Below are 24,562 nucleotides of genomic sequence, written 5' to 3' on the forward strand. Positions count from 1 at the left end.
CATCACCATACTGTAAAAAATAGTTTCCTTTTTGTCTCATTTTGATTCCTAAAAAGACAGATGGTCAGACAAGGACTCTAATTGTGGCAGGATGTGGAAATATGTCTTTTTTTTTTTAATAGCTAACTCTATCCTAAATTTTCAATTAAGTCAATCCTAATACTTGTCATGAGAATATGTTTGAAAAATGTGTTTTTCTCCAAAAGCCTTTAAAGATGGAGTCCTTTAGACATTCATTTAGTATCCTTCCAAATCAGTACTGCAGCTTGTGTAGCTAGAGATGGATACCCTGATCTGAAGATGAAAGGCTAATAGTTCTAAATGTAAGAGTATTAAAAATCCTTAAACTAGTGCCCAATAGCCTCCTTTTTCTTATTGGACTGATGCTCAACTTGTGATTCTTTTAGTAAGTGCTTATTGCAGCACTGTGAACATAATTATTAGGAAAGAATTATATCTCAGCTTATGGCTTGTTCTATGTAGATCCCAGCTTGCTTGGAGAGGGTTTTATTTATTTTTTTTTAAAGCTGGAAAATTTTCTATTTCACTTTTAGCCTAGACGCATGAAAAACAATGTCACAACCTACAGAGGTTCTAGTTGAGTTTCTGTCTTAATTAAGAATTTCTTGAAATATTAATTGTATGATAGATGTTTTATTTTGAGGATGGTTCAGACTGTGGTAGAGCACTAGGGCAGAGTTATAAGGTAACTGACAACCATAATTCAGCATTTCTGTGCTTTCAGGTGTTTAAGTGTAGCTTTAACTTTGAAATATTTGGCTTTCTGTCCTTGTATGTATTTACAACCCTGACTCCAAGAATGAAGTATCTGTCTGCATTATATAATATATCTTTTGGTTTATATAATATTACTGTGTGTGTGTGTGTGTGTGTGTGTGTGTGTGTGTGTGTGTGTGTGTGTGTGTGTGTGAGAGAGAGAGAGAGAGAGAGTGAAGCACACACGTTCAGCCTTGCTGCTTCTAAGGATAGGGGAAGGCTGAGAAATTTCTCTGAAAGGGAGAATAAATTGTGTGTAGCTGACTTCAGAGTCTCTTGGAAAATAACAAAGGAACTTTCTTCAGCTAGTACAGAAAACAAATTAACAAGATTAATGCAAAATAGGATTAACATACTCAAGTTATTAGCTTGTTCCTTTCCCTCCGCTAAGGATCTTCCTTTGTTCCTTTTGCTTCCCAAGCAACTCCTCATCCTGGATTGGGAGAGTGTATGCAGAGAATATGTGACCATGTTCAGTGTAAGGTTCACCTAGAGTGACCATGCACTCTTGAAAAGTGAGAATGGCCTTGTCTTTAGGGCCTGTCCTAATGCCCTTTTTGGTTTTATAAAATCAAATACTTTATTCCAGCTTTCATTAACATGCAGCCTTAATGGTGCCCCCTTATGTGTATATGCATTACAGTGGTTCTGATTACATGAACATAGTTTTCTCAAACACAATTGTTTATAGCCTTAAATACACGTTTGTACTACTATGTGTGTCAGATATGAATCTAGGAATTCCATTTATGTGAAAAAGACATGGTAAACTATACTTACAGAACATAATTCAGATTAAATAAACCCTGAGAAATAATGGAAAAATTGCTGACATATATTGGCCATCTATGTCTGCGGATAAATGACCTTCACAGTTAACGTCATTCCTTGCATCTAATCTAATGAGGCCTGTTTCACGTGTGTGCACTTTTTTTGATCCTAAGTGATGTGTTGCAGAGCTTCTCTCCTGCAGATCTGGAAAAGAAGAGCTTTTATCTCTGCACTTTGGAAGGTTCACTGTAACTGATCTCCTCATCCATGGATCTCCTTTAACAGTCCTGAAGGGGAAGTGAAGTGTTCTAGTTTCAAGCCTGTGCGCACCTTAAACAGGAGGCCATATTTACTATATTCGTCAGTGTGTGGCAAAGTGAGCTATGCATGCATATGTACACAGTGTAGTCGTCTTAGCTGCCTGATATATATATAAAAAAAAAGTCTGTACATGTGTGTGATGTGTCATTTTCAAAGTGTTATAATTCAGTGAAAACTAAATTAATTTTAGTCAGAATGTGCAAAGGTACTTTCTTCCATTAAGGCTATTTCATTGCCAGATTTAACCTTTCTATCCCAGACCACCTCATTTGTGGGCTGCTCAAGGAAAGGTGTCAACAGTATTTTGATGAAAAGCAAAGTTCCTCCTCCCCTTTTCCTCTCACTTATGAACAGCAGAACAGTTTTTGTTCAAAATTTGATTCTTTTTTTAAAGTAATCTAGAGGCAAAGGCCAATTCAGGAGAATTTTATCTTGAAAAGTGAAAGCTCTGGAAAATTATAAATGAATAGAAACTCAAATGCATCTGTGACTCTGGTGGATTCTGTTTATGATGATGTGAAATTTATTTCATATTTCCTCCTATAGGGTTTAAATGGCCAGGATATCATGCATCTGAAATGTTTTTTGTTAAATAGAGCTGTGTATTCCTAGCAAAAGAGGCATAGTACAAGGTTGTAATTAACTATAGGAATTCTAATGTTCTAAAGATACATGGGATTAAGAAAGCAGTTGGAAAATTAGGAATATATGTATGTTTTCTTGTCACCAGTTCTTTATGAAAGTATTAATTTTCCTATGTTTCATTTATGTCCTTTTAGAAAGGGCATATAGTACAGCTGTGTCAAGGTAACATTGTTTCATCAGATAATCCTACTTCATGGCTCCTGGTATATGGTTACAGGAAGAATACCAGATTTGGATATACAGTATTATACTAATGGTCTAATTACTGAGGATGATCTGTCCCTGTGGTCCTGAATGCTATTTTTGTAAGAAAATAATTAACAAATAAAAGAACTGAATGTAGGACAAGGAGAAAGCAACTTGTTAACAAAGTAAATGAAAATTAAAAGTAGGGCTTTGGTAGTTTATTATGAAATACGGTAACATACAAGTCTGTATGTGAGAATAAGTACCTCAGTCTGAACCCGATCTTTCAATATATTGAATTAAATCATCCTTGAAATTGCTTTATTTAACAATATTTTAACTGACCTACTGTAGACCTACTACAGATTTAAAAGATTATGGAAAAAAGAATGTAGGATGTTTTTTTATTCTTAACAATGTAACTTTTAAAATGGCATAGGTTATTTAAACATATATTTTTGTACTGTAACAAAGCACATAACTATTTTTCTGTTAACACTTTATTACTGTTCTAGTTTACAGTCAGATATTATGTTGTTATACTACCAGTGACACTGATGTCCTTGTTCAGAAAAACAGTAATGGCCAATGAAAGGAGACTGAAATACCAAAAATTAGATTTATTTTCAGAAATCACTTATGCTTTATGTGTGGTAAGAAATTCTCTTACTCGTGAACTTTCTGAATGCTATACTAAGGGCAGGTCTAAACTACAAGCGCCACAGTATTATGGTGATCTCATGGTTAAAACCCTAGACTGGAAATCAAGGTCTAGAGTGAAATCCCTTCCCCTGATCCAGCCCCTTTTGGCTGGGGAAAAAGGGCCAGAGCAACTAAAAGACCTGTGTTCAGCCAGGAAAGGATTCCCTTGCTGCAGATGCTGCAAAAGACAGCCCTGAGGCTTCCTGATGACCTTGTAAGACCCGGTGAAGGGGGCACGGTGAGGATGAGGGTGCTATGTTGGTGGTGCACATGCAGTGGTTCCGGACAATACTGCAGCTTGTGAGGGCCTGTCTAAGTTATGATAGGGGCCTATGTAGCCTCTGGAATAGTCCAGGATTGGGAGATAGCTTAAAACTACCATAGCCCCCTCTTGCTAGGGGCTGAGAGTCCTTAGAGGCACAGCACAGAATCTCACCGCTGTGCTCTTTGTTTCTGCCATAGACTGTATGACTTTGAGCAAGTTATTTAACTTCTCTGGTGTCTGAGTTTCCGCACCTATATAGTGGAATACTCACCTGCTTTATAGAATGTTTTAAAGTTTTAATTCATTAATAAAATGCTTTGAGATCATGAGATGGAAGGCAGTATGGAACCACAAAATATTTATTAGAGTTACCCTGCATTAGGAGAATGGTTGGTTGGTAAATGAATCTGCAGCCCCATACCTACGATATTGGAGGTTCTGAGAGGAGCTGATTAGTGAGAAACCTGAGGCTTTCCTCAGATGTGGGCAACCTCAAGGATATTTTTTCATTTTTCAGTATTTTTCATTAGGCCACTGGTCTAATGTCTAAAGTCTAAACATTTTTTTTTTCTGTTCAAATGCCTTTTAAAAAGTGGTTTAGTTACTAATTATGTCAAGTTTTATCAATTGATTCTAAGGTTGTCGAAGTACTTAAGTTACTTCTGAATTTACAGCTGAGCATAATCTACACTCTTTTTCAGGTTATCCAAAAATTCAAATTTAGTTTCTTTGTTACAGTTAATTTATTCTAGAATATCTTTCATTATTTCCTTCAACCTCCTTTCTCTTTCCTCCCCTCCTCCCCCACAACAGACCACCACGGTTAATGGGAGAAGGCTTTGTGGTAATGCAGTCCAATGATGTTGACATCTACTACTACATGGATGAACCAGGTATCCTCTGTTGATTAATAGTGTTATGTACATAGTTCGCGTACTGTTTATTCATCAGGACTCACTATACCATTAGTGTTAGTGTCTTACTATTGTCTTTCTGGAATGCTGAAAGAATTTTTTTGTTCTCCAGATTGGAAGAATTGGTACAAGATCTGAGACAATAAAGATGTTGCAAGAAAGACTATGGAATGTCCCTGACCCTCTCTAGTGTTATCTACTGAATTTTCACATTGTTATTATTGAAATGAACAGGTGGTCAGTTCCATTGAAATAAATGAGAAAGGATACTGTTCTTTATTTTGAGTGGAAATGAAGTTTAACCATATATTTTAGCTGTTGAGCTGCATAATAAATATTGTCAACATTTAGGTGACCCCAACTTCCAGGCTTTTCTCTGTAGGCCTGGAGAAAGTAAGACCTGGAGGTGGGATTTTCAGAAGGATGTCAATGGGAGTTTGGTGCCTAACTCTCTTCAGGTGTTTCTGAAAATACCAACCTCAAGCTAAGTTTTCAAGTGCCTAAAATTAAGCTTCTTAAAATCATATTTAAGCATCCGAATAGAAGTTATCTGATTTCTAAATACGTGCTAAGCAAACCTAACTCCAGCTGAAATCAATGGGAATGGAAGGTGTTGAGCAGCTTTGAAAATCCATCCATTCCTATGTTGGCGTATAAGTTCTTGTGTATACAGGGAAGTTTTCTCAGTATAACCTAAGGTGTGAATTTAAACTGATATTGTACCAGTATACAGTATACCTGTGTTGATGCTCTCATTCTGTTATAGTGACTTGTTTTGGGTATAGCTTTTGTTGCTTGGGAAGCGGTTTATAACTAGACCTGAATGACAGGTCATTTTCCCCCACGTAGACAAGTAATTAATATAGCTGTATGATCTTAATTTTAAATATGCAAATTAGAAAACTTTGACCTAAGTTCTTGAACACAAGGGATTTTCAGAATTGCTCAGTGTTGGCCTAACTCTGCTCACATTGAAATATATGGTAAAAATCCAACCATCTCTACATTAGAATGTTTTAACAGTAAAATTTCTACCAGTATACAGCTGCTGACCTTGCTTTCACTAGTTTGCATTCACATTTGACTTTGTTTCCTGGCACACCCCTTCCTCACAGTGACAGATTGTATTGGCAGAAGAAGGGCGGCATAATGACTACGCATCCTGGTGTCCCCAGGGCCATTGTCTGGTGCATTCCCTTCTAAGAAATCTTTATCAGTTTATTGTGGGATGCCAGTGCTCTTCTCAGGGAATTGTGGAAGTTGGGAATCAGATTCCCACAGTTCCATCCCATAATTTTCTCTTGCTCATGCTGGTTTTCTATCTCATTTATCTCACTGTCAGAGTCATGGATGTGGAACAGATCAGCAGAGCTGGCTTGTCTGTTTTAAGAGACAGGACAGCTGATTCTTCTGTACTTATGGAGCTACAGCTACCATCACAGCTGGGTCTGCAGTAGAGAAAATGAGAAAACTGAAGAGGTGTGGATGTTGGGGAAAAATGAATGAAAGTCATTAGGTGCTGCAGATTCATCGACCAGCTGCACATTATGGAGCAGCAGTTCTGGGCCTGTGAAACAAACATTGTATGGTGGGATTGGCTTGTAATGTAAATCTGGATGATCAGCAGCGCCTGCAGAACTTTTGTATGTGGAAGGCAATGTTCCTGGAACTGTGTGCCATAGTGTGTTCTTATTATTCACGTGGGATAGACAGGAAGAGATACTGTTTCAGGGTATGCTGGTGCCTTGAGATGGGGAGAAGGTGATATGCCTCTGGCCCAGTGAGAAACAATTGTCCATGCAGTGTATTGGCTACTGTCGTGTCAAGGTGGTTTGGATGTTTTACTCCATAATACTCTGGAGCATCTGAACTTGTTGTTTGAGGAGCTTCATCATGTCTTGTTGGACATTTCAGTACACCTTTGGTCCTTCTGCTTTTGCTCCAGTCCCTGCTCTAGTGGCTCTGGACTCAGAACTGTTGAACAGCTCTGAGAATGTGGCTCTCTTGTCAGTTTCTTTTTCTTCCTTGTATTCTGGTCAGTCTTTCAGCAAGAGTTGTGGAGGAGGCCCTCAAGGATACCCTAGTCAAGGTCAGTGATAAACTGACTAGACAGCAATTGTTAGATTTAAGGGGTTAGCAGACATCAAAGTAAATGTGAGAACTCCCTAAAATGTTCCGTATCTAGATTTGCATAAAAATAGGAACAGGGTCACAGTCAGTACTGCTTGCTTCAGGGCATTGCAACAACACACCATGGTGAGTATGTGGGGTACTTTTCAAACTTTCTAGCTGTGAGGCCTTAAGGGTGGGGAGCTGAGTATGGAGATTCTGAATAAGTTTAGCAATGATGTAGTAAGCATTGCAAAACCTATGAGTGGCGATCTTGGTGTCTATACTGTTCATGATGGTGCCAAAGACCCAGAGAAGGCAACTGCCTGAGATGGCTCAAGGTTAGCCAGATCCATATAGATGGCCTCTTCATAGTGTTGGTACTCATGGAGCTTATTGCAGAGTGGTGTAGCCAGGTGCATTACCATGGCAGAAGAAACAAGGCTTAGAAATGTGCAGACACAGACCAAAAAATATTTGCTTGAAAATTTCAATGAAATTGTGCTATGGATTAAAAAAGAAAAGTCTGGAACCAGAAGCTCTGCAACTGGAGAAAACTTGTGGTAGCCAGCTAGTTGTGTGAGCCAGTTCAGGCCAAGCCCCCTGACCCAGCAGCACTTCTGTCTCTTTCCTGAATCTGCTTTGTACTTTGTCTCCTGGACTTGAAACACAAAATATTGTGTTTTGGACTGGAAAATCTGTATCTAATAAGCTTACAATGATATATCTGCAAAATCGTGTCATCTCAGTGCTCAGTTACTGGATTGTTTGCAAGCATTTATTCTGTATTTTCAGTGTATTTAATTTGAATGTTCAGGTATTGCTTTGCATGTATTTCTTCTTAGTTTTTGAATAGATCGAATTATATTTTAAAGGGGGGTCATTGTGACCACTAAGCAGAAGAATTGAAAAATTTGACCAGAGTAGTCACTGAAACAGTGTCATTATGGCATAATTGCTAATGGGCTGTTTGTTCTAGTGCAGGTAATACAGTATCCACACAGTCATCGTGGTCTTTAGTGTAAGAGTATCAGTAGAGGATTTATGCTGCTCAGGAAGATGATTTAACTTGACCAGCAGTCAAGGTTTTGTCAGCAGTTTACCTCTAAAACTTTGTAGTGTAGGTTCAGTTGACTTTACTGACTTCAATGGAACAAAGCTAGGCTGTCATTGAGTATTTTGGAGAATCTCAAGGACTCTTGCTTTCATTTATATCCTTCTCTTCCTTTCTCTTTAATCCATGTGAAAGATGGTTTGACTCTTACATGTTGCAGGGATCTTGAATGAAACTGACATCTACATACTTTAATTGTCTAGTATTCTGCAAAAATTCTTCATGATAATTGGAAGCAGCTTTCTTTAGTGATCCTTATTGTATTACACACTACAGGTCTTGTACCAGAGGAGACAGAGGAAAATAATGATGGAGAAATAAGCAATGAAGACAGTAAACTGCAAGACCTGCCTCCATGTTGGGGATTAGACATTGTTTGTGGGAAAGGAACAGATTTCAATTATGGACCATGGGCTGACAGACAAAGGTATTAAACTGATTTGCATTTTTAATATTAATCTTGAATATCCCTTCCTATTTGGAAATATTAATGAAGTCTCCATTGATATTGCTGTTCATGCTGTTAATTGTACATGGTAGACTACTAAATATATAACAGTCACAATCTGAAATTAAAGGATGTCTGTCTGGTAGTTTAAGACTGATAGTAGGCTCAGTATTAGTTGCTATGCATGTCCTCCAGAATTTAAGGACCTTTCATCACAAAAATATAAGTAAAACATTTTGATTTTTTTAAAATTAATAAATTGAATTCTTATTTAATTAATTTAGTAGTTCTGCTGTTGTCAAATTTGTATATCTGTAGCAAATTTACACTTGTTACTTTTTTAAAAACTCTACAGTTGTGCCATTTTCTTATGTAATAAAACTGTAATGATTTTTTTGTGGAGAATTGAAGGTGAGGCATATTGTAAACTCTTCATGAACTTTCCCTTCAGATTAGGGTAGGAAACTAATAAGGAGGAAAAGATTGTCCTATAAACTGGAGTTATTGGTGGGAACAGGCAAATGATTGATGGAATCCCAAAGAATACTTACTATTTTGGCCTTTAGCCCTAAATAATAAACGCAGATTCTACCACGCTTTCTCACCTTGGATAGCACTTTACTCTTTGAGTAATTCCACTGAAGTCAGTGGGACTGTTTACAAGTTGAGTAAAGGTGACAAAATCTGGCCATTTAAAAAAAAAAAAAAAAAAAATTAAGAAAAATCACATACTTGATATCCCTCTTGGATGCATGCCATTTACCCAGCTGTAAAATTGTTGTGATTGATTACCTCATAGAGGGTGTGAGAATGAGCAGATCATAAGGAGTTTAGATAGTAAACAGTATCTTGAAGTACCTAAAGGAAAGAACTTCTATGTACAACAGTGCATTGCTAGGAACATGAAACCCCTTATTTTTAGTACCACCAAATAAATCTGCTCTTATAGCACGCTTTTCGTATTTTAACTGCTCAGTGATGAGGGCATGGTTATTGAAGTGAGTATATGCCCGTTAATCATATAAAGGATCCGAAGTGGTGGGTCTTTTCAAGGGATGCTTTATATCTTGGGCATAACTTTTTCACTGAAGATTTAAAAAAAATTAGGGTGAAGTTTTCAAAAGTGCTGAAGTGATTTAGGAGCATGAATCCTAATGAAAGTCAATGGTATTTGCTGTCCTAATTCACTTAAGTGCTTTTGAAAATCCCACCCTTTAACCTCTGAAGTCTGTTTCAAGAATCCTTCGCTTTCTTCAGGCTGGTATTAATGCATCTGCATAGAGTAATTGTGAAAGAATGACCATTTCTCCACTATTACAGCAATCAAGTCTTGAGTGCACTGAAAAAAAGACCGTTCTCATTTGAATACTTTTATTTTTTTCCAAGCAAGTATTTCTCATATGGCTGCAGTTTTAAAACCATTCTGTGGAATTTGACTTTTGTTCACTGATGGACTCCTTATCTGAACCACATATATCAGGCAGTTCATGCTCTTACCATTCTCTGTTGCCTTTCTTGTGGCTATATGTTTAATTCAAATTGCAGAAATTCGGACTAATTCTGATCCCACACATTCTAATTTCATAGACAATTTGCGATTTGTATAGTTCTTGGCTTCATGCTATTTATATACAATCAAAAAGTGACCTTGTCATCTCTCTTATCCTAATCCCCAAAGCAAGGCAATTACTACCTGTTATGTTTCTAAAGTATATTGTGGTGGATAGATGAAATGGAAGAAAAAAATGTAAATTACTTGTATTTGCTCTCTGGGATTGTTGTGTGTTTTTCCTTCCTGTTATCCTCTCATAACATCCACCACAACCATCCCCCCCAAAAGTTTATTTCCTTGCAGTTTGAATATCTAGTTTATTTTGAGTTTGATTTCACTAATGATGTGGAAGTTTCTCCATTGATTAGGTTTGAAGATTTCAGTGTCTTGCAACTTTACACAAATGTTATTTCTTTCTTCACTTTCCCTATCTGTTGGCTATCCAAGGACCTAATTCAATTACATGGACTGGTGGCAAAGAAATTTGTAGATGAGCAAAATGTTACTTTCCATAGGAGTAACTATATTTCTCCTCTTGTTTTCTAGGGACTGTTTGTGGAAATTTTTTTTCCCACCGGATTACCAGGTTATGAAAGTCTCAGAAATTGCACAGCCTGGGAAGTCAAGACAGATCCTTGCTTTTGAGCTGCGGATGAATATCATTGCAGATGCCACTATTGATTTGCTCTTTACCAAAAACAGGGTAAATAATGACAAGGTGGCTAGAAATAAATTCTTAAAATATCTGAATCTTACAAGCTGTTGTGATTAGGTTAGAATGGAGTTTCCCATGAAGGAGAGCATTGAGTGGAAAGATGGGTAACTTAATGCTAATCTGCAACCCACTTGGTCAGATGCATGAAATGGAAATCACAGATAGGAGGTGTGTATATATATACACATCCAAGGGTAAGAAACAACAATGGGGAGGGCAAGTGCTAACAAAATCAATTCAGTTAAGAGTAGATGAGGCCTAATCACAACCGTTGATTAGAAGGTGGGAATGTGTGAACAGTGACAATTACTACTTCTAATGAGAGAACCATTCCAAGTCCCTGTTTAGACCCAGTTTGATTGTGTCAAGTTTGCATATGAGTTCCAGCTCTGCAGTTTCTCACTGAAGTCTGTTTTTGAAGTTTTTTTGTAGAAGTATGACAAAAACTGCAGAGAAACTGCAGAGCTGGAACTCATATGCAAACCTGACACAATCAGAGGGGGTCTGAATAGGGACTTGGAAGGGTTATCTCATTACAAGAAGTAATTGTCACTGTTCACACATTCCCACATTCTAATCAACGGTTGTGAATAGGCCTCATCTACTCTTAACTGAATTGACTTTGTTAGCACTTGCCCTCCCCATTGTTGTTTCTTACCCTTGGATGTGTGTATATATACCTCCTATCTGTGATTGCCATTTCATGCATCTGACAAAGTGGGTTGCAGCCCAGGAAAGCTTATGCCCGCAGAAATTTGTTAATCTTTAAGGTGCTGCAGGACTCTCGTTGTTTTTACTGTATACAGATTAACACGGCTATCCCTCTGGAACTTAATGCTAATGGTTGGGTCTAGTGAGTGGCAGTGTTGCCTCCATGGGCATCACTTGCCCACTCTCTTCCATATGCATATCCTGAACCCTGCACAGGGGCTTTCAGAACTGAGAAGGTGCAATAATTCCAGGAACACAGCCCACTCTTCTGTCCTATTGCTCATAAGATCAGGATATCCTATGCCATCTTCTTATGGTCCTAAATCAGTTCTTGTTATACCTCAGAAATTGTAAATATTTTCCTTTAACGTCATTGTGTGTAGATACCTGATTTAATATTTAACATGTTTTTAGTCCAAGAAAGATTATAGTCAACTAGATTCTTTTTTTTAATCTTGACAATTTAAACATGAATAAAGATGGCCAGAGGCATGACATACACTGGTTGAAGATTAGGGGGAGAAATAATGTTTTCTTCTTTCCCCCCTCTCCTTCTTTGGCTGGGATAGGAAACCAATGCTGTACATGTAAATGTTGGGGCAGGCTCGTATTTGGAAATAAATATTCCCATGACAGTCAGTGAAAATGGTAAGTTGATGAGACTGTTCTTTTTATATTCCTAAGGTAGTGCACAGGAGAAAACGTTTTTATTTAATTCATAGGCTTGTGGATATCCTAAACTGTTTTTCCCTTATGGCTACAAAGGACCTACATTTCTATGTCAAGGAGCAATAATCACTTACACTTTAATAGTGCCTTTCATTACAGGATCTCAAAGCACTTTAGAAAAAGAGGTTTAACTCTTTTGAAGCCCTTATTGACATGAGTAAGATATTGCAGTTAACTGTCCCTAATTACTGAAAACAAGGCTCTTATTTCATCTAATGTTATTAGTATTTTAGCACATTTCATAAATTGTATCAGTACAAAGGCAGGTCCCATTTTTCACAGGTCTTCAGAAACATATTGGGCAATACTTCAGTGGAATATTACCTTAGTTATAGAAATACCATGTAAAGTCAAAATAAAGATAAAGCTAGGGTGGAGGGAGACAGGGATTAGGGCTCTTCTTCCCTGTTGGCAAGTGTTGAAGCCCTACGTCTAATATTCTGAAATTCTCCTGACTTGCTTTTGCATGTGTGTCTTATCTTTACCCTACATATAAAGAGCGCTAAATGGAGCTTCCTTTTGAAGTCCATCATTGCCTTTCCTATAGTACATATGTATGATCCCTATCACCATAGTATCTGAGCACCTTATAATCCTTTATGTATGTATCCTCACAAACACCTCTGTGAGTCAGGGAAGTACTGCTATCCCATTTTACAGATAACTGAGACACAGAGAGGCGAAGTGACTTGCCCAAGGTCTCACATGCAGCCTGCGACAGAGTTGCAAATTGAACCCTGGTCTCCAGAGCCCCAGAAATAGCCTTTTCTGGACCAGCCAGTTTCTACAACTGCATTGTTTTAAGCCTTTGTCATCCAACTACTAAAGGACTGAACTGGAGCCTCATACTGTTGATTCTCTTTATGATGTGTTTTGCACCTCACAATGTTTATGAAGTATTTGAATTTCTGTTGAACTCTTTATTGTAATTCACAAATAATCTTGTCACAGAAGAGATGCCATGCTATAAACATTATTTGTTCTGTCTGCTAGGCTACTCCCCTGCAATTAAAGGACAGCTTTTACACATTGATGCCACCAGCAGTATGCAGTACCGAACTCTTCTAGAAGCAGAAATGTTAGCTGTAAGTCTACGATAACAAAGCATCGTTAAGCACCAGGGTGCAAAGATGTCTGATGGACATTTGGTTTAATATAAATATTTTTATATGGTTGGTATAAATGTTGTGCAAATATACAAAACAGTGCAAAGTTTGGGCCATTTGCATATACTTCACAAGATCTCAATCTTCAAAGAATTATGCACAAGTAGCTTTATGCATTTTGAGTAACCCCCACTGAAGTCTGTAGAGCTACTCAAGTGTGTAAAGTTAAACATTAATTTAAGACCTATTCTGCAAAGATTTGAGTTTGCTAATCTCACCTAATTTACAGGCATAACATAATTTGTAAACAATCTCTCCCAGGTGCTCAGCAAAGATTGAATAGTAGAGTGTTGTAATGAGGCCTTGCATTGCTAAGACGACATTTCTCCTTCAAATATTCTACTGTACATTTGCTAGTACACTGAAGTATTTTAAATACTTAGAACTAAATGACTTAAGTATGGCAGATACATTTTATGATGATTACCTTTTTTATTTGTTCATTTAGAGTAGTACTTCACAAAATTGAGCAATTGACTTCTAGTTAAATTCTACTGAATGGCATATGCACCAGTTTTGAAAATGCTATCTTCCTTTCCTTATTAAGTGAATGATCTTAAATAGAAGTAGACACTTAGTCACAGTATATAGATTATTTGGTTTTAAAAAATTGTTTATTTATAGGATATCTTGTAGTAGGCTGAGGAAGGTGGGGTCTTGATATGAAAGGTTGTTAGATTATAAGGTGCTCAGAGTAACTGCCTCAAAAGCAGATGGCAAATCTGTGGTACAATATGAGAAAATCATAATAGAAGTTTTCAAAGAAATGAATAAAGTGAAATTGACCTTCAGGCAGATAGAAAGAGATTACATTATTAAGAAATTGGAGAGGCCTTCTGTTCATCTCAGCAGGAAAATGGTTTAATTATTCACCAAAGCGTACATGGTTGACCTTTATCTCAGCATTGTTCACACATTGTCATGTTTTAAACTAATACTGATACTTTAGTGCTTTGTTCACAGTTTCACATTAATGCCAACTATCCCCGGATATGGAATATGCCACAGACATGGCAGTGTGAAGTTGAGGTTTATAAAGCAACCTATCACTTTATCTTTGCTCAAAAAAACTTCTTTACAGGTAACTTCCTTATTTCATTAGTATCTAAATATTTAATTTGTGGAACATAAGTATATCTGGAAAAAAATTTTTTCTTTGACTTGTTATTGTCCAAACCATTTTAAAGGGGATGGTAATGTGGCTTTACGCAATAGCAGATGGCCTTACAATCCATGTGGTTATGTTTGTCTAAAATGGTGAATAATCTTGAGGTGTGAAGAATCCTAATGTTTTATTTCCCTTAATCATGTGTGAATTACATTTTCTTTGTATGGTTGACTAGCCACAGTGAAGAAATATCTTCTTTGGCAAACAGCACAAAATATATTGATCTATGCTGATCATAACTTTTGAGATATTTCTTAGTTTAATATTGCTGACCTAAGAGGCGAGTTGTCCAGTTAATATGGTGCATGCAGAAATTTTTTGGCTGATTAACTTCAGCTTTATGGGTTTTCCGTGATCTCCAGGTGGCTGACCAGGCTTGTCAGAAAATAATCTGCTCCCTAGGGGTTCTGACTGTAATTTAGAACCCTGGTGAAAGGGAAACTGTAACTGTCTATATACTAGGATATTTACTAAATGGGAAGCCACTGATTCAAAGGGACACTCCAATTCTGCATTTCTGGTTTACTGTAAACTCCCCTAGAGGGATTGGGGTTCCTGATGTAATTCTCTCATAGTTAAAACAGAATCAGGACTGATAAAGAAAATCATGACCACTTGTTAACTTTTTTCTTCTAATAAAATAAAGAAGAAATTCAAAACACTTAATAATCAGAAATCAGATTGACTTAACTTTGACATTTCTAATGAAGTCCCTTAGATTTCTGTTTTTCTTTGTCTGTTACAGTTAATTTTTTTAAAAACTTGTAATTTTATGTACTTGCTGTTCTGTCATGTAATAAGTACACTTAACTTTATCTGAAGGTTTGAGCTTAATGCTCAATAAGTTAGAATTCGAAATCAAGCTTCCCGTCTTATCCTATGCAGTTATTGCAGTTAACTATTAAATTGCATGTACATTTATGCATGAATTTGATTTTAATGTTTGCATAACTGTAAACAATCAAATTTCATTTTTTATTTCTGTAAAACAAAAATTAACTTGTATATCTTTTTAATCATTTTAATAGACAGGTAACTCTCCTTTGACTAGAAAGGTGAAGAATTGCTTAAATTTAGTAGTTCAGTTCTAAGCTGATGTAAATTGGCGTACCTCCTTGAAGTCAATAGAGGTAAAATGATCTACAGCTGAAGATTTGGTCCAACTACTTTTAAAAAGACTTCTCCAAAATATTTAGTTTCATTGTTACTCTTCTGTTTTGTTTCACTTTTACTTTTTCTAAAAAACATTATATTTTCTAGTTCTGATTAATTTCATAATGCAATATTCTTATGTCACTTATTACATTCCATTGACTTTCCCTCCAAGTTTCTCCTCATTACTACAAAGAAAAACATTTATTTTTCTTTAGAAAGAAGCAGGGAATGGGAGATCCATTTACTATAAATAGTTGTGGACTATGATTGAAAAGCTGCTATTAGGCTATTAGCTATTAGACTATTAGCTGCTATTCTTGGTTCTTTTTTCCCCCCTTTTATTGCAATATAGTTTTTTCCTACAAACATTTTCTACAAATGATTTACTACAGATTTATATTTTTAAGTTGTGTGAAAAGGCAATAAATGGTGAGAGGATCAGTCGTCACCTGTTACATTGCTAATAATTTGTCTTTTTTATTTTATATTATTTTAGATTTGATTCAAGACTGGTCCAGTGATAGTGCTCCTGATATTTTCTCATTTGTTCCCTATATTTGGAATTTTAAAGTCATGTTTCATCAATTTGAAATGATTTGGGCAGCAAATCAACACAATTGGATTGACTGTTCCACCAAACAGCAGGAAAACGGTAAGAACGATTCTATTCTGAAGAAATCACTTTGTATAACATTATAAAAAAAATAACAATACCTGTTTTATATGATGTGTAGGTGTCTGTTGAGAGCTCATAAGAACTTAGTTTTTGCCAAGCAATATAAGGGTTTTCACATGCTTACTACCGAAAAACCTTACACCCTGAAATACCACCATTCTTCTTCAAGTGATTGCACACTATGTAGATCTCTATGTGCGCCATTGTACGGTGGTCAGAATTTTTTCCCTCAGCATTACCTGCTGGCATGGCACAAATGCCCTCCGCTGCCTTATGCACCATGCGCAGACATAAAGGTCTGATCTGTCCCGAAGCCTCCTCAGTTCCTTTCTACAGCCTGTGAGAGTTGTAGTTGCTCCCTGTCCTTGCTTCTGCAAGTCTTTATTCAAATCTATATTGTTAGTGTAGTTTAGTGCTTGGTTAATTTAAAAAAAAAAAAAAAAAGTAGTGTATCTGACACTCAGTCTGGATACTGGCCCCAGTATCGGAGATATGCTGCACTCTCTGGGTTTCAAGCTCTGCCACTCTTGTGGTAAAACAATGTCTTAATAGTGACCCTCACCCCAGCTGCCTTAAGTGCTTGGGGGAAGGTTCACATGAGGTTACAAGTCCCACTCTTAGAAAGACAGGGCAGTTATATTGAAATACCTGCTGCTGGGATTGGTGCTACATCTTCCATCTCAGCTGACATCCTCAGTCCAGGTACTACTGGTGCTGAAAGGCAGATTGGCATTGCCACTACCGAAGAAGAGGCATTGGAAATTGGACTTGGTCAAAAGAGACCGAGGTCAAGCTTTTCTAAAGACTCGGGAGGACGGTCAAAGAGGAGGCACTTTCCAGAGCACTCTTCTAAACAAAGGAGTTTGTTGACTCCAGATCTCAGGATGGGCCTGTCAAGACCAGCTACCGAAGCACCTTCATCTACATCACTTTGCATCCTGTAGTGGTGCAAAACATTGCAGTTTTCCTGGTGCCATCTATTCCTGAGGCGTTAGAGGCTGCAAGAGAGTTGTTAAACTTCTCGGTGTTGCTGTCACTGGCGGTTCAAGAGACTCACCTGGCACTGGTGCCCAAGGTTCCAGTGTGAGTGCCTTCTCTTCTGCACAGGGTGGCCATCAGGGTATTGACTAAGGTGGTGCCATACTGGGGAAAGCCACAGATGATCTCCCCAGGTCTCTTTTCATCAGAGTCTAATCCTTCTTCACTGGTACTGATGGGTACGGCACCTCCATGGTCACAAAAAAAGGTTTCTTTTTTGGAAGACTCTGAAGTGGAATTCCTGTGTGTCCCAGCCTAGCCAGTCCCATCATCAGGAGTATGTCACCTGCTCACCCTGATTTCAGCCTCAGCACCAGCAAGGGACCTATAGAAGGGACCCTTGGGCTATGCACAGTTGGGGACTAGGGCCGTACCAGTGGCCCTTTTGGAATCCATGGGGATAACCCTCTCAGCAGAGAACATCTCTGCTCAGCTGGCTCCATTTACTTGTTGTCATGGTCATCAGCACCGCAAACAGACTCATGTCAGTCCTGAGGCTGGCACTGAAAAAATTTTGAGACCTGTCTCACAAGCAATCGCAAGAGGAGCATCATCTGGACACAGTCACTGTTACCATTGGCATCCTCTTCCTCATTTCCTGATGAGGCAATTGTGGCAGAGACCATTTCTTCATTTTGTGGTGATTTTAAGACTCTTCAGGAGTTGTTGAGGAGGATGGCTATGACCTTGGACATCCACCCAGAAGAGGTCCAGGAAAAATCCCGCAAGCTAGAGAGATTTATTTCTACTCCTCCCTCCCATCACTCTTCAGGGACCTTTCTCACAAGGCAGTGTTAGTGCAAGAGATACAATTGCTCCTCCTTGTAAGAAGTGCAGAAGATGTCTCTCCTTTGTTCAGCAGATAGGGATTTTACTCCCAATGCTTCCTGATCTCAAAGGCAAAAATAGGTCTTATGCCTATTTTAGATTTAACGCAGTTAAACAAGTTCTTGAAAAAATTGAAATTCCAGATGGAATTCTAGCTTCCATTATTCCTTCTTTGGAGCCTGATATGCTGGTCTTGACTTAAAGGATGCCTATTTTCACTTGATGATTCATGAGAGCCACAGAAAATGTCAGTGGTCACTATTCTCAGTTCACAGTGCTCCCCTTTGCTCTGTTGTCTGCCCTGTTGGTTTTTACAGAATGTATGGCAATAGTAGCAGTGTCCCTCCTTGAGGTCAGGGGTCCAGGTTTTCCATTACCTGGAGGACTGTCTGATAAGAAGTTGTTGCAGGTTGCAGGTGGTGTCCAGCATAAGCATAATCTGAGCCTCCTCAGTGTGCTCAGTAGATGAACACAGACAACTCAGTCCTGTCTCCGTACAGAAAGCAATGTATTGGAGCAGTCCTGGACTCAACAATGGCCAGGCCCTTACTACCATAGGCAAGGTTTCATGCAATGCAAAGTCTCATTCTGAACTTAAAGGCTTATCCTCTCACCATGGTGAAAAGCTGTTCAAGGTTGCTGGGGGCACATGGCAGCATACACTTAAGTGTTCCAATAAGACAGACTGTGTCTCAGCAGACACCTTCAAGGATGGTTGGCAGAAGTGTATTCTCGAAGAAGGCACCGTAGAAACTTATTAGGGGATCTTATCCTCCCTAGTTTGGTGGATAGCCCTGTTGAATGTCTGCAAGAGAGTTCCTTTTGCCCTACCTCAGGAATCTCTTACCTTAGTCATGTATGCCTCAGACTTGGGTTAGGGGGCTTATCTGGGATCCCTGTAGACACAAGGTCTCTGATCTCACCAATAACTCAGTCCACACATAAGCATTAGGGAGTTGCAGGCTACCTGATTAGGTTACAGGCATTCCTTTCTTACAGCAGGGGAAAGGGCGTATTGGTGTTGACTGACAATATGACCAACATGTTTTATGTAAATAAACGGGGGAGCCTGGCCCTCACTACTCTGTCAAGGAGCAGTACTGCCCTGGGACTTCTGCATCAACAGTTCTATATTTCTGAAAGTAGCCTGTTTACTGGGGCAGTCAGACCTCCTGAGGACATTGTTTATCAATCTCCAAGGGTGTCCCTTCGCCCAGACATAGCAAAGTCCATTTTCCCATTCTGGGGAACTTCCCAAGTGGATCTGTCTGCAATGAAAGGCAACACAAATCACCACTAGTTCTACTCCAGAGCAGGACTCAGTCTGGGTTCATCAACTAATGCTTTTCTACTGATATGGTCAGAGGGTCTGCTGTATGTTTTTTCCACCATCCCTCTTCTCCTTGAGAGTTCTGTGCAAGGTCAAGCAAGACAGGACCTGTTTTAGATTGGTTGCCCTATCATGGTCCCGTCAACACTGGTTTTCACAGCTCTTGGACCTCTGTCAGTCCCCCACTGTCACTCCTGCTTTACACAGACCTAATTTCACAGAATTGTGTCTGCCTCCTTCACTTCAGTCTCTATGCCATTCACCTGATGGCTTGGTGGCTTCATGGTTAACATCAGTGGAGGAGACCTGCTCTAGAGAGGTTTGGGAAGTGGTACTGAATAGTAGAAAACCATCATCTAGATGGACAACTTACCTTGCTAAATGGAAGAGGTTTTCCATCTGATCAAGACTGAATGGGTCTCTTCTGTTCTTGATTGTATTTATCACATGCTAAATACAATCTTCTGTGTCTGAAACATCAAAGATTGACAATGAACTCCGTCAGGGTACACCTACCAACTATATTGGCTTTTTGACCTCTTGTTGCCTTTTTCTCCAACCGAATAGCCATAAGATTTTTAAAGGGTTTCGACAGACTGTTTCTACATGTAAAGACCCCTTTTCCACCATGCAGCCTGAATCTAGTCTTAACAAAGCTGAAGGGTCTCCCCTTTCAGTCTGTAGCAACTGCTATTTTGCATCTTTCAATGAAGGTGACATTTTTAGTAGCCATTACATCGGACAGGAGAGTGTGAGAGGTGAGGGTGCTAGTATCAGATCCTGCATATATGTTGGTTTTGGTTTTTTTTGCACAGATAGTCTACCTTCATCCCCTTCCAAGTTTTCATTTTAACCAAGCAGTTTTCTTACTGACCTTCTTTCCAAAGCCTCATGGTATAAGGGGAGGGGAGAGGCTGCACACTCTGTGGGAAGAATGAATGGTGTTTCCATGCAAAGGATTTTTTTCATGGATATCCAGTTGTATTTGCCTGTGTTAACAGTTGGCCAACATGAAGCTGCCAGATAATGTATTGCATTATTCAAGTAGATCCGAAGTGACCTCTGCAGCCTTTCTGGCTAATGTGCCCATATTAGACATTTGCAAAGCAGCAGCTTTTGCCTCTCACTGCAGTATCTCTCAACAATCTAGAGACTACGTAAATTTGGACAAATGATCCTCTTGTCCCTGTTCAAATAGGCTCCAAACCCACCTCTAGATGGGACTGCTTGTGAGTCACCTACAGGGGAATGGACACGTGCAATCACTTGAAGAAAAAATGGTCACTAACCTTCCTATAACTGTAGTTCTTCGAGATCTGTTGCAAATATCCATTCCACAACCCTCCCTTCTTTCCCTCTGAGCCTTTCTAGTAGGAAGAAACTGAAGGGGGGTTGGAGTCAGCTTGGCCCTTTATGCCTGCCCATGGCGTGTGAGGCAGCTGAGGGCACTCTTGCTGCCCTGATGGGTACCATTAAGGGAAAAAAATTCTCTGACAACTGTACACTGGCATGCACACACACCTGAAGTGGGATAGACTTGTGAAACACATCTCAAAGAACAACAGTTATAGAAATTGTAGTAACCATTTTATGCTAATTGCTAAGGAACCTCTTCAGTTCATATTTTATTTTTATTTTTGAATGCTCTTGAATATCTGACAAGGTAGTAGATGACTTTAATAGCATCACAGTTCACTGTACTACAGCTCGCTGCAGCCATCAAGTCTTCATCAATTTTCAGTGAACTTACTTTAAATGTACACTCACAAATAGAGATTTCCAGAAAGGTTTTTTTAAACCTCATGTGTTAGAAATTTCTACCTCCTTCTTTAATCAAAATTAGAGAGAGAGACACCACAGTTCTAATATAAAACAGCTGTAAAAAGTGCATTTTGGAACACCAAAGCTGTTTAGCACAAAGCTCTTGGCGCCTAGATACTACATTAATGAGCACTTTACTAATGTTGCATTATTTCAGTGTGAAGGCAATCATCGAGTGATCCATTCCCTGTGGTTTACTCCCGGCTTCTGGCAAACAGATGCTAAGGAAACATAGAGCATGGGATTGCATCCCCGCCCCTTCCCATCCTGGCTAATAGCCACTGATGGAACTGTTCTCTGTGAACTTAACTAATTCTTTTTTGAACCCTGATATAGTTTTGGCCTTCACCACATCCTGTGGCAATGGGTTCTACAGGTTGGCTGTGTGTTGTGTGAAGAAGTCCTTTTGTTTGTTTTAAACCTGCTGCCTATTAATTTCATTGGGTGATTCCTGGTTCTTGTGTTATGTGAAGGAGTAAACGACACTTTCTTATTCACTTTCTCCACATCATTCATGATTTCACAGACCTCTATCCTATCCCCTTTTGGTCATCTCTTTTTCAAGCTGAGAAGTCCCAGTCTTTTTAATCTCGCCTCATATGGAAGCTGTTCCATACCATTAATCATTTTTCTTGTCCTTCTCTGTACCTTTTCCACTATTAATGCATCTCTTTTGAGATGGTGACCAGAACTGCACACAGTGCTCAAGGTTTGGGAGTACCATGGATTTATATAGTGGCATTATGATATTTTCTAGTTTATTAACTATCCCTTTCCTAATGGTTCCTAACTTTCTGTTAGCTTTTTTTGACTGCTGTTGCTCATTAAGTGGATGTTTTCAGAGAACTAAGGGAACTAGGCTTGTTTAGTCTGCAAAAGACAAGAATGAGGGGGGATTTGATAGCAGCCTTTAACTACCTGAAAGGGGGTTCCAGGGAGGATGGGGCTAGGCTGTTCTCGATGATGGCAGATGACCGAACAAGGAGCAACGGTCTCAAGTTGCAGTTGGGGAGGTCTAGGTTGGACATTAGGAAAAAGTTTTTCACTGGGAGCGTGGTGAAGCACTGGAATGGGTTACCTAGGGAGGTGGTGGAATCTCCATCTGTAGAGGTTTTTAATCTGAGGTTTGACAAAGCCCTGGCTGGGATGATATAGCTGAGGTTAGTCCTGCTTTGAGCAGGGGGTTGGACTAGATGACCTCCTGAGTGAGGTCCCTTCTAACTCTAATATTCTATGATTCTATGACTCCAAGTGGGACTTGAGTGGTAACCACTAATTTAGACCCCATCATTTTGTATGTATAGTTGGGATTATGTTTTCTAATGTGCATTACTTTGCATTTATCGGTGTTGAATTTCATCTCTCGTTTTGTTGCCTGGTCACCCAGTTTTGTGAGATTTCTTTGTAACTCTTCATGGTCTGTTTTGGATTTAACTATCTTGAGTAATTTTGTATTGCCTGCAAATTTTGCCATCTCACTGTTTATCCCTTTCTTTCCAGGTCTTTTATGAATATGTTGAACAGCACTGGTCCTAGTACAGATTACAGGAGGATACTGTTTCTTTCCATTCTGTAAACTGACCATTTATTCCTACTCTATTTCCCATCTTTTAACCAGTTACTGATCCAGAAAGCATTTTCTCTCTTATCTCATGACTGCTTAGTTTGCTTAAGAGTCTTTGGTGAGGGACCTTGTCAGAGGCATTCTGAAAGTCCCCATACATTACCATATCCACTGGCTCATCTGTATCTGCATGTTTGAGAGAGAGAGAGAGAGAGAGAGAGAGAGAGAGACACACACCCACACCCCCATAAAGAATTCTACTAGATTTGTGAGATGTGATTTCCCTTTACAAAAGCTCTGTTGACTTTTCCCCAACAAATCATGTTAATCTATGTGTCTGATAATTCTGTTCTTCACTATTGTTTCAGTCAATTTGCTGGTACTGAAGTTAGGCTTTCTGGTTTGTAATTGTCAGGATCACCTCTGGAGCTTTTTAAAAAATTGATGTAACATTAGCTATCCCCCAGTCATCTGGTACAGAAGCTGATTTAAATGATAGGTTACATACCACTGTTAGTACTGTAGTTCCACAATTTCATATTTAAGTTCCTTCAGAACTTTTGGGTGAATATCATCTGGTCCTGGTGATTTATTACTGTTTAACTTATCAGTTTATTCCAAAACCTTTTCTATTGACACCTCAATCCAGGACAGTTCCTCAGATTTGTCACCTAAAAAGAATGGCTTGTGTGGGAATCTGTCTCTCATCCTCTGGGGTGAAGACTGAATGCAAAAAGTCAAGAACTCGCTGGATGGATTACAAGGAAGTTGATTACTTATCTGAAGGACCTGACACATGTTTTCGAGCATTAGCACAAAAATTTTGATGGCATATAAAACCATAAAGCTATGGGGCATTAGGTGTGACATTTTGGATCATTCTGATGATGATCATTCTTGAAGGATAATTTTGCTTAAGTAACTGGAATGGTTTTCTTTAGACACAACAATGTACAAGCATCCGAAAATGAGAGGGTTAACCATTTATTCCACATGTGTGAAAGTTTAAAATTGCCATTTCCTTCATAGTATGGATTCTAGAACAGCTTTCCTAAATTCTCACCCATACAGTTGCAAGAAAACTTGTCTAATATGGGAGGTGCTCTCATGAAGGAGAACTAACTTAAAATAGATAGGACTTGTTAGTATTGCTTATAATAGAAAGGCATTTAATTTAATAAAAACCTGATTTTTATTTGAATTTATTTTTCTCTTCTCTTGTAGTTTATCTGGCAGCCTGTGGAGAAACTTTAAACATTATTTTCTCTCTGCCTTTCACCGACTTTGTTCCAACTACATGCAATACTAGATTCTCTTTAAGGGTAAGTAAAATTTTATGTGCATGAATTACTACTGTAAGCAGCGTAGTATTTCTTCATACACAGGTCAATCAATTGCGCAGTAACTTCTTGCTTCTTTGTGTAGGCCTTGTCTTAGGCTTGGGCAAGGGAATTTTCAGAATCCTGTTTTCTCCTTGACTGAGAAAAGGGGAAGAAAGAATGTTCTCTTTTGCTGCTTAGTTTTATAACTGTTTTAATGAGTCGACAGTTAACTCCTTCCTTGCATACATTAGTACATCCCATCTCAAGCACTTTCTATTTCATTTTTTTTTAAATCCTTTGTTAGTTTCTTTTCTTCCACTCCCCAGCACCACCACCTCCATAAAAAGGCACATGCATCCTCAAAGGAACCTGTCCTCAGCAAAGCCAACAAAACAAAATTTGGAATTTTTAGACCAATTTACTTTGGAGATGGAACCCCTAAAATTAAGAACTTTTTGAAATGTCAACAGCAGATATTTTTAACAAATATAACTTTAAAACTTATATTTTGATTCCTTCTCCTTCCCTCCCGCAT

At 38.6% G+C, this 24,562-nt stretch overlaps 1 protein-coding gene across 8 annotated transcripts in view; it reads left to right on the forward strand.

Moving 5' to 3' along the window:
* BLTP1 (bridge-like lipid transfer protein family member 1) overlaps nucleotides 1-24,562 on the forward strand; it is a 214,456-nt gene that overhangs the window by 49,959 nt on the left and 139,935 nt on the right. For all 8 annotated transcript variants that reach the window (XM_067530214.1, XM_067530216.1, XM_067530220.1 and 5 more), the window contains exons 10-17: nucleotides 4,481-4,560; nucleotides 8,081-8,231; nucleotides 10,351-10,507; nucleotides 11,800-11,878; nucleotides 12,953-13,044; nucleotides 14,089-14,206; nucleotides 15,945-16,100; nucleotides 23,930-24,027. In XM_067530214.1, coding sequence (XP_067386315.1) covers nucleotides 4,481-4,560; nucleotides 8,081-8,231; nucleotides 10,351-10,507; nucleotides 11,800-11,878; nucleotides 12,953-13,044; nucleotides 14,089-14,206; nucleotides 15,945-16,100; nucleotides 23,930-24,027 — 931 coding nt within the window. The remainder of the gene's footprint in view (nucleotides 1-4,480; nucleotides 4,561-8,080; nucleotides 8,232-10,350; nucleotides 10,508-11,799; nucleotides 11,879-12,952; nucleotides 13,045-14,088; nucleotides 14,207-15,944; nucleotides 16,101-23,929; nucleotides 24,028-24,562) is intronic.

The sequence above is a fragment of the Emydura macquarii genome, unplaced genomic scaffold (assembly GCF_026122565.2).
Source record: "Emydura macquarii macquarii isolate MOO-44397 ecotype Brisbane River unplaced genomic scaffold, CSIRO-AGI_Emac_v2 contig_3044, whole genome shotgun sequence".
Classification (NCBI taxonomy): Eukaryota; Metazoa; Chordata; order Testudines; family Chelidae; genus Emydura; species Emydura macquarii.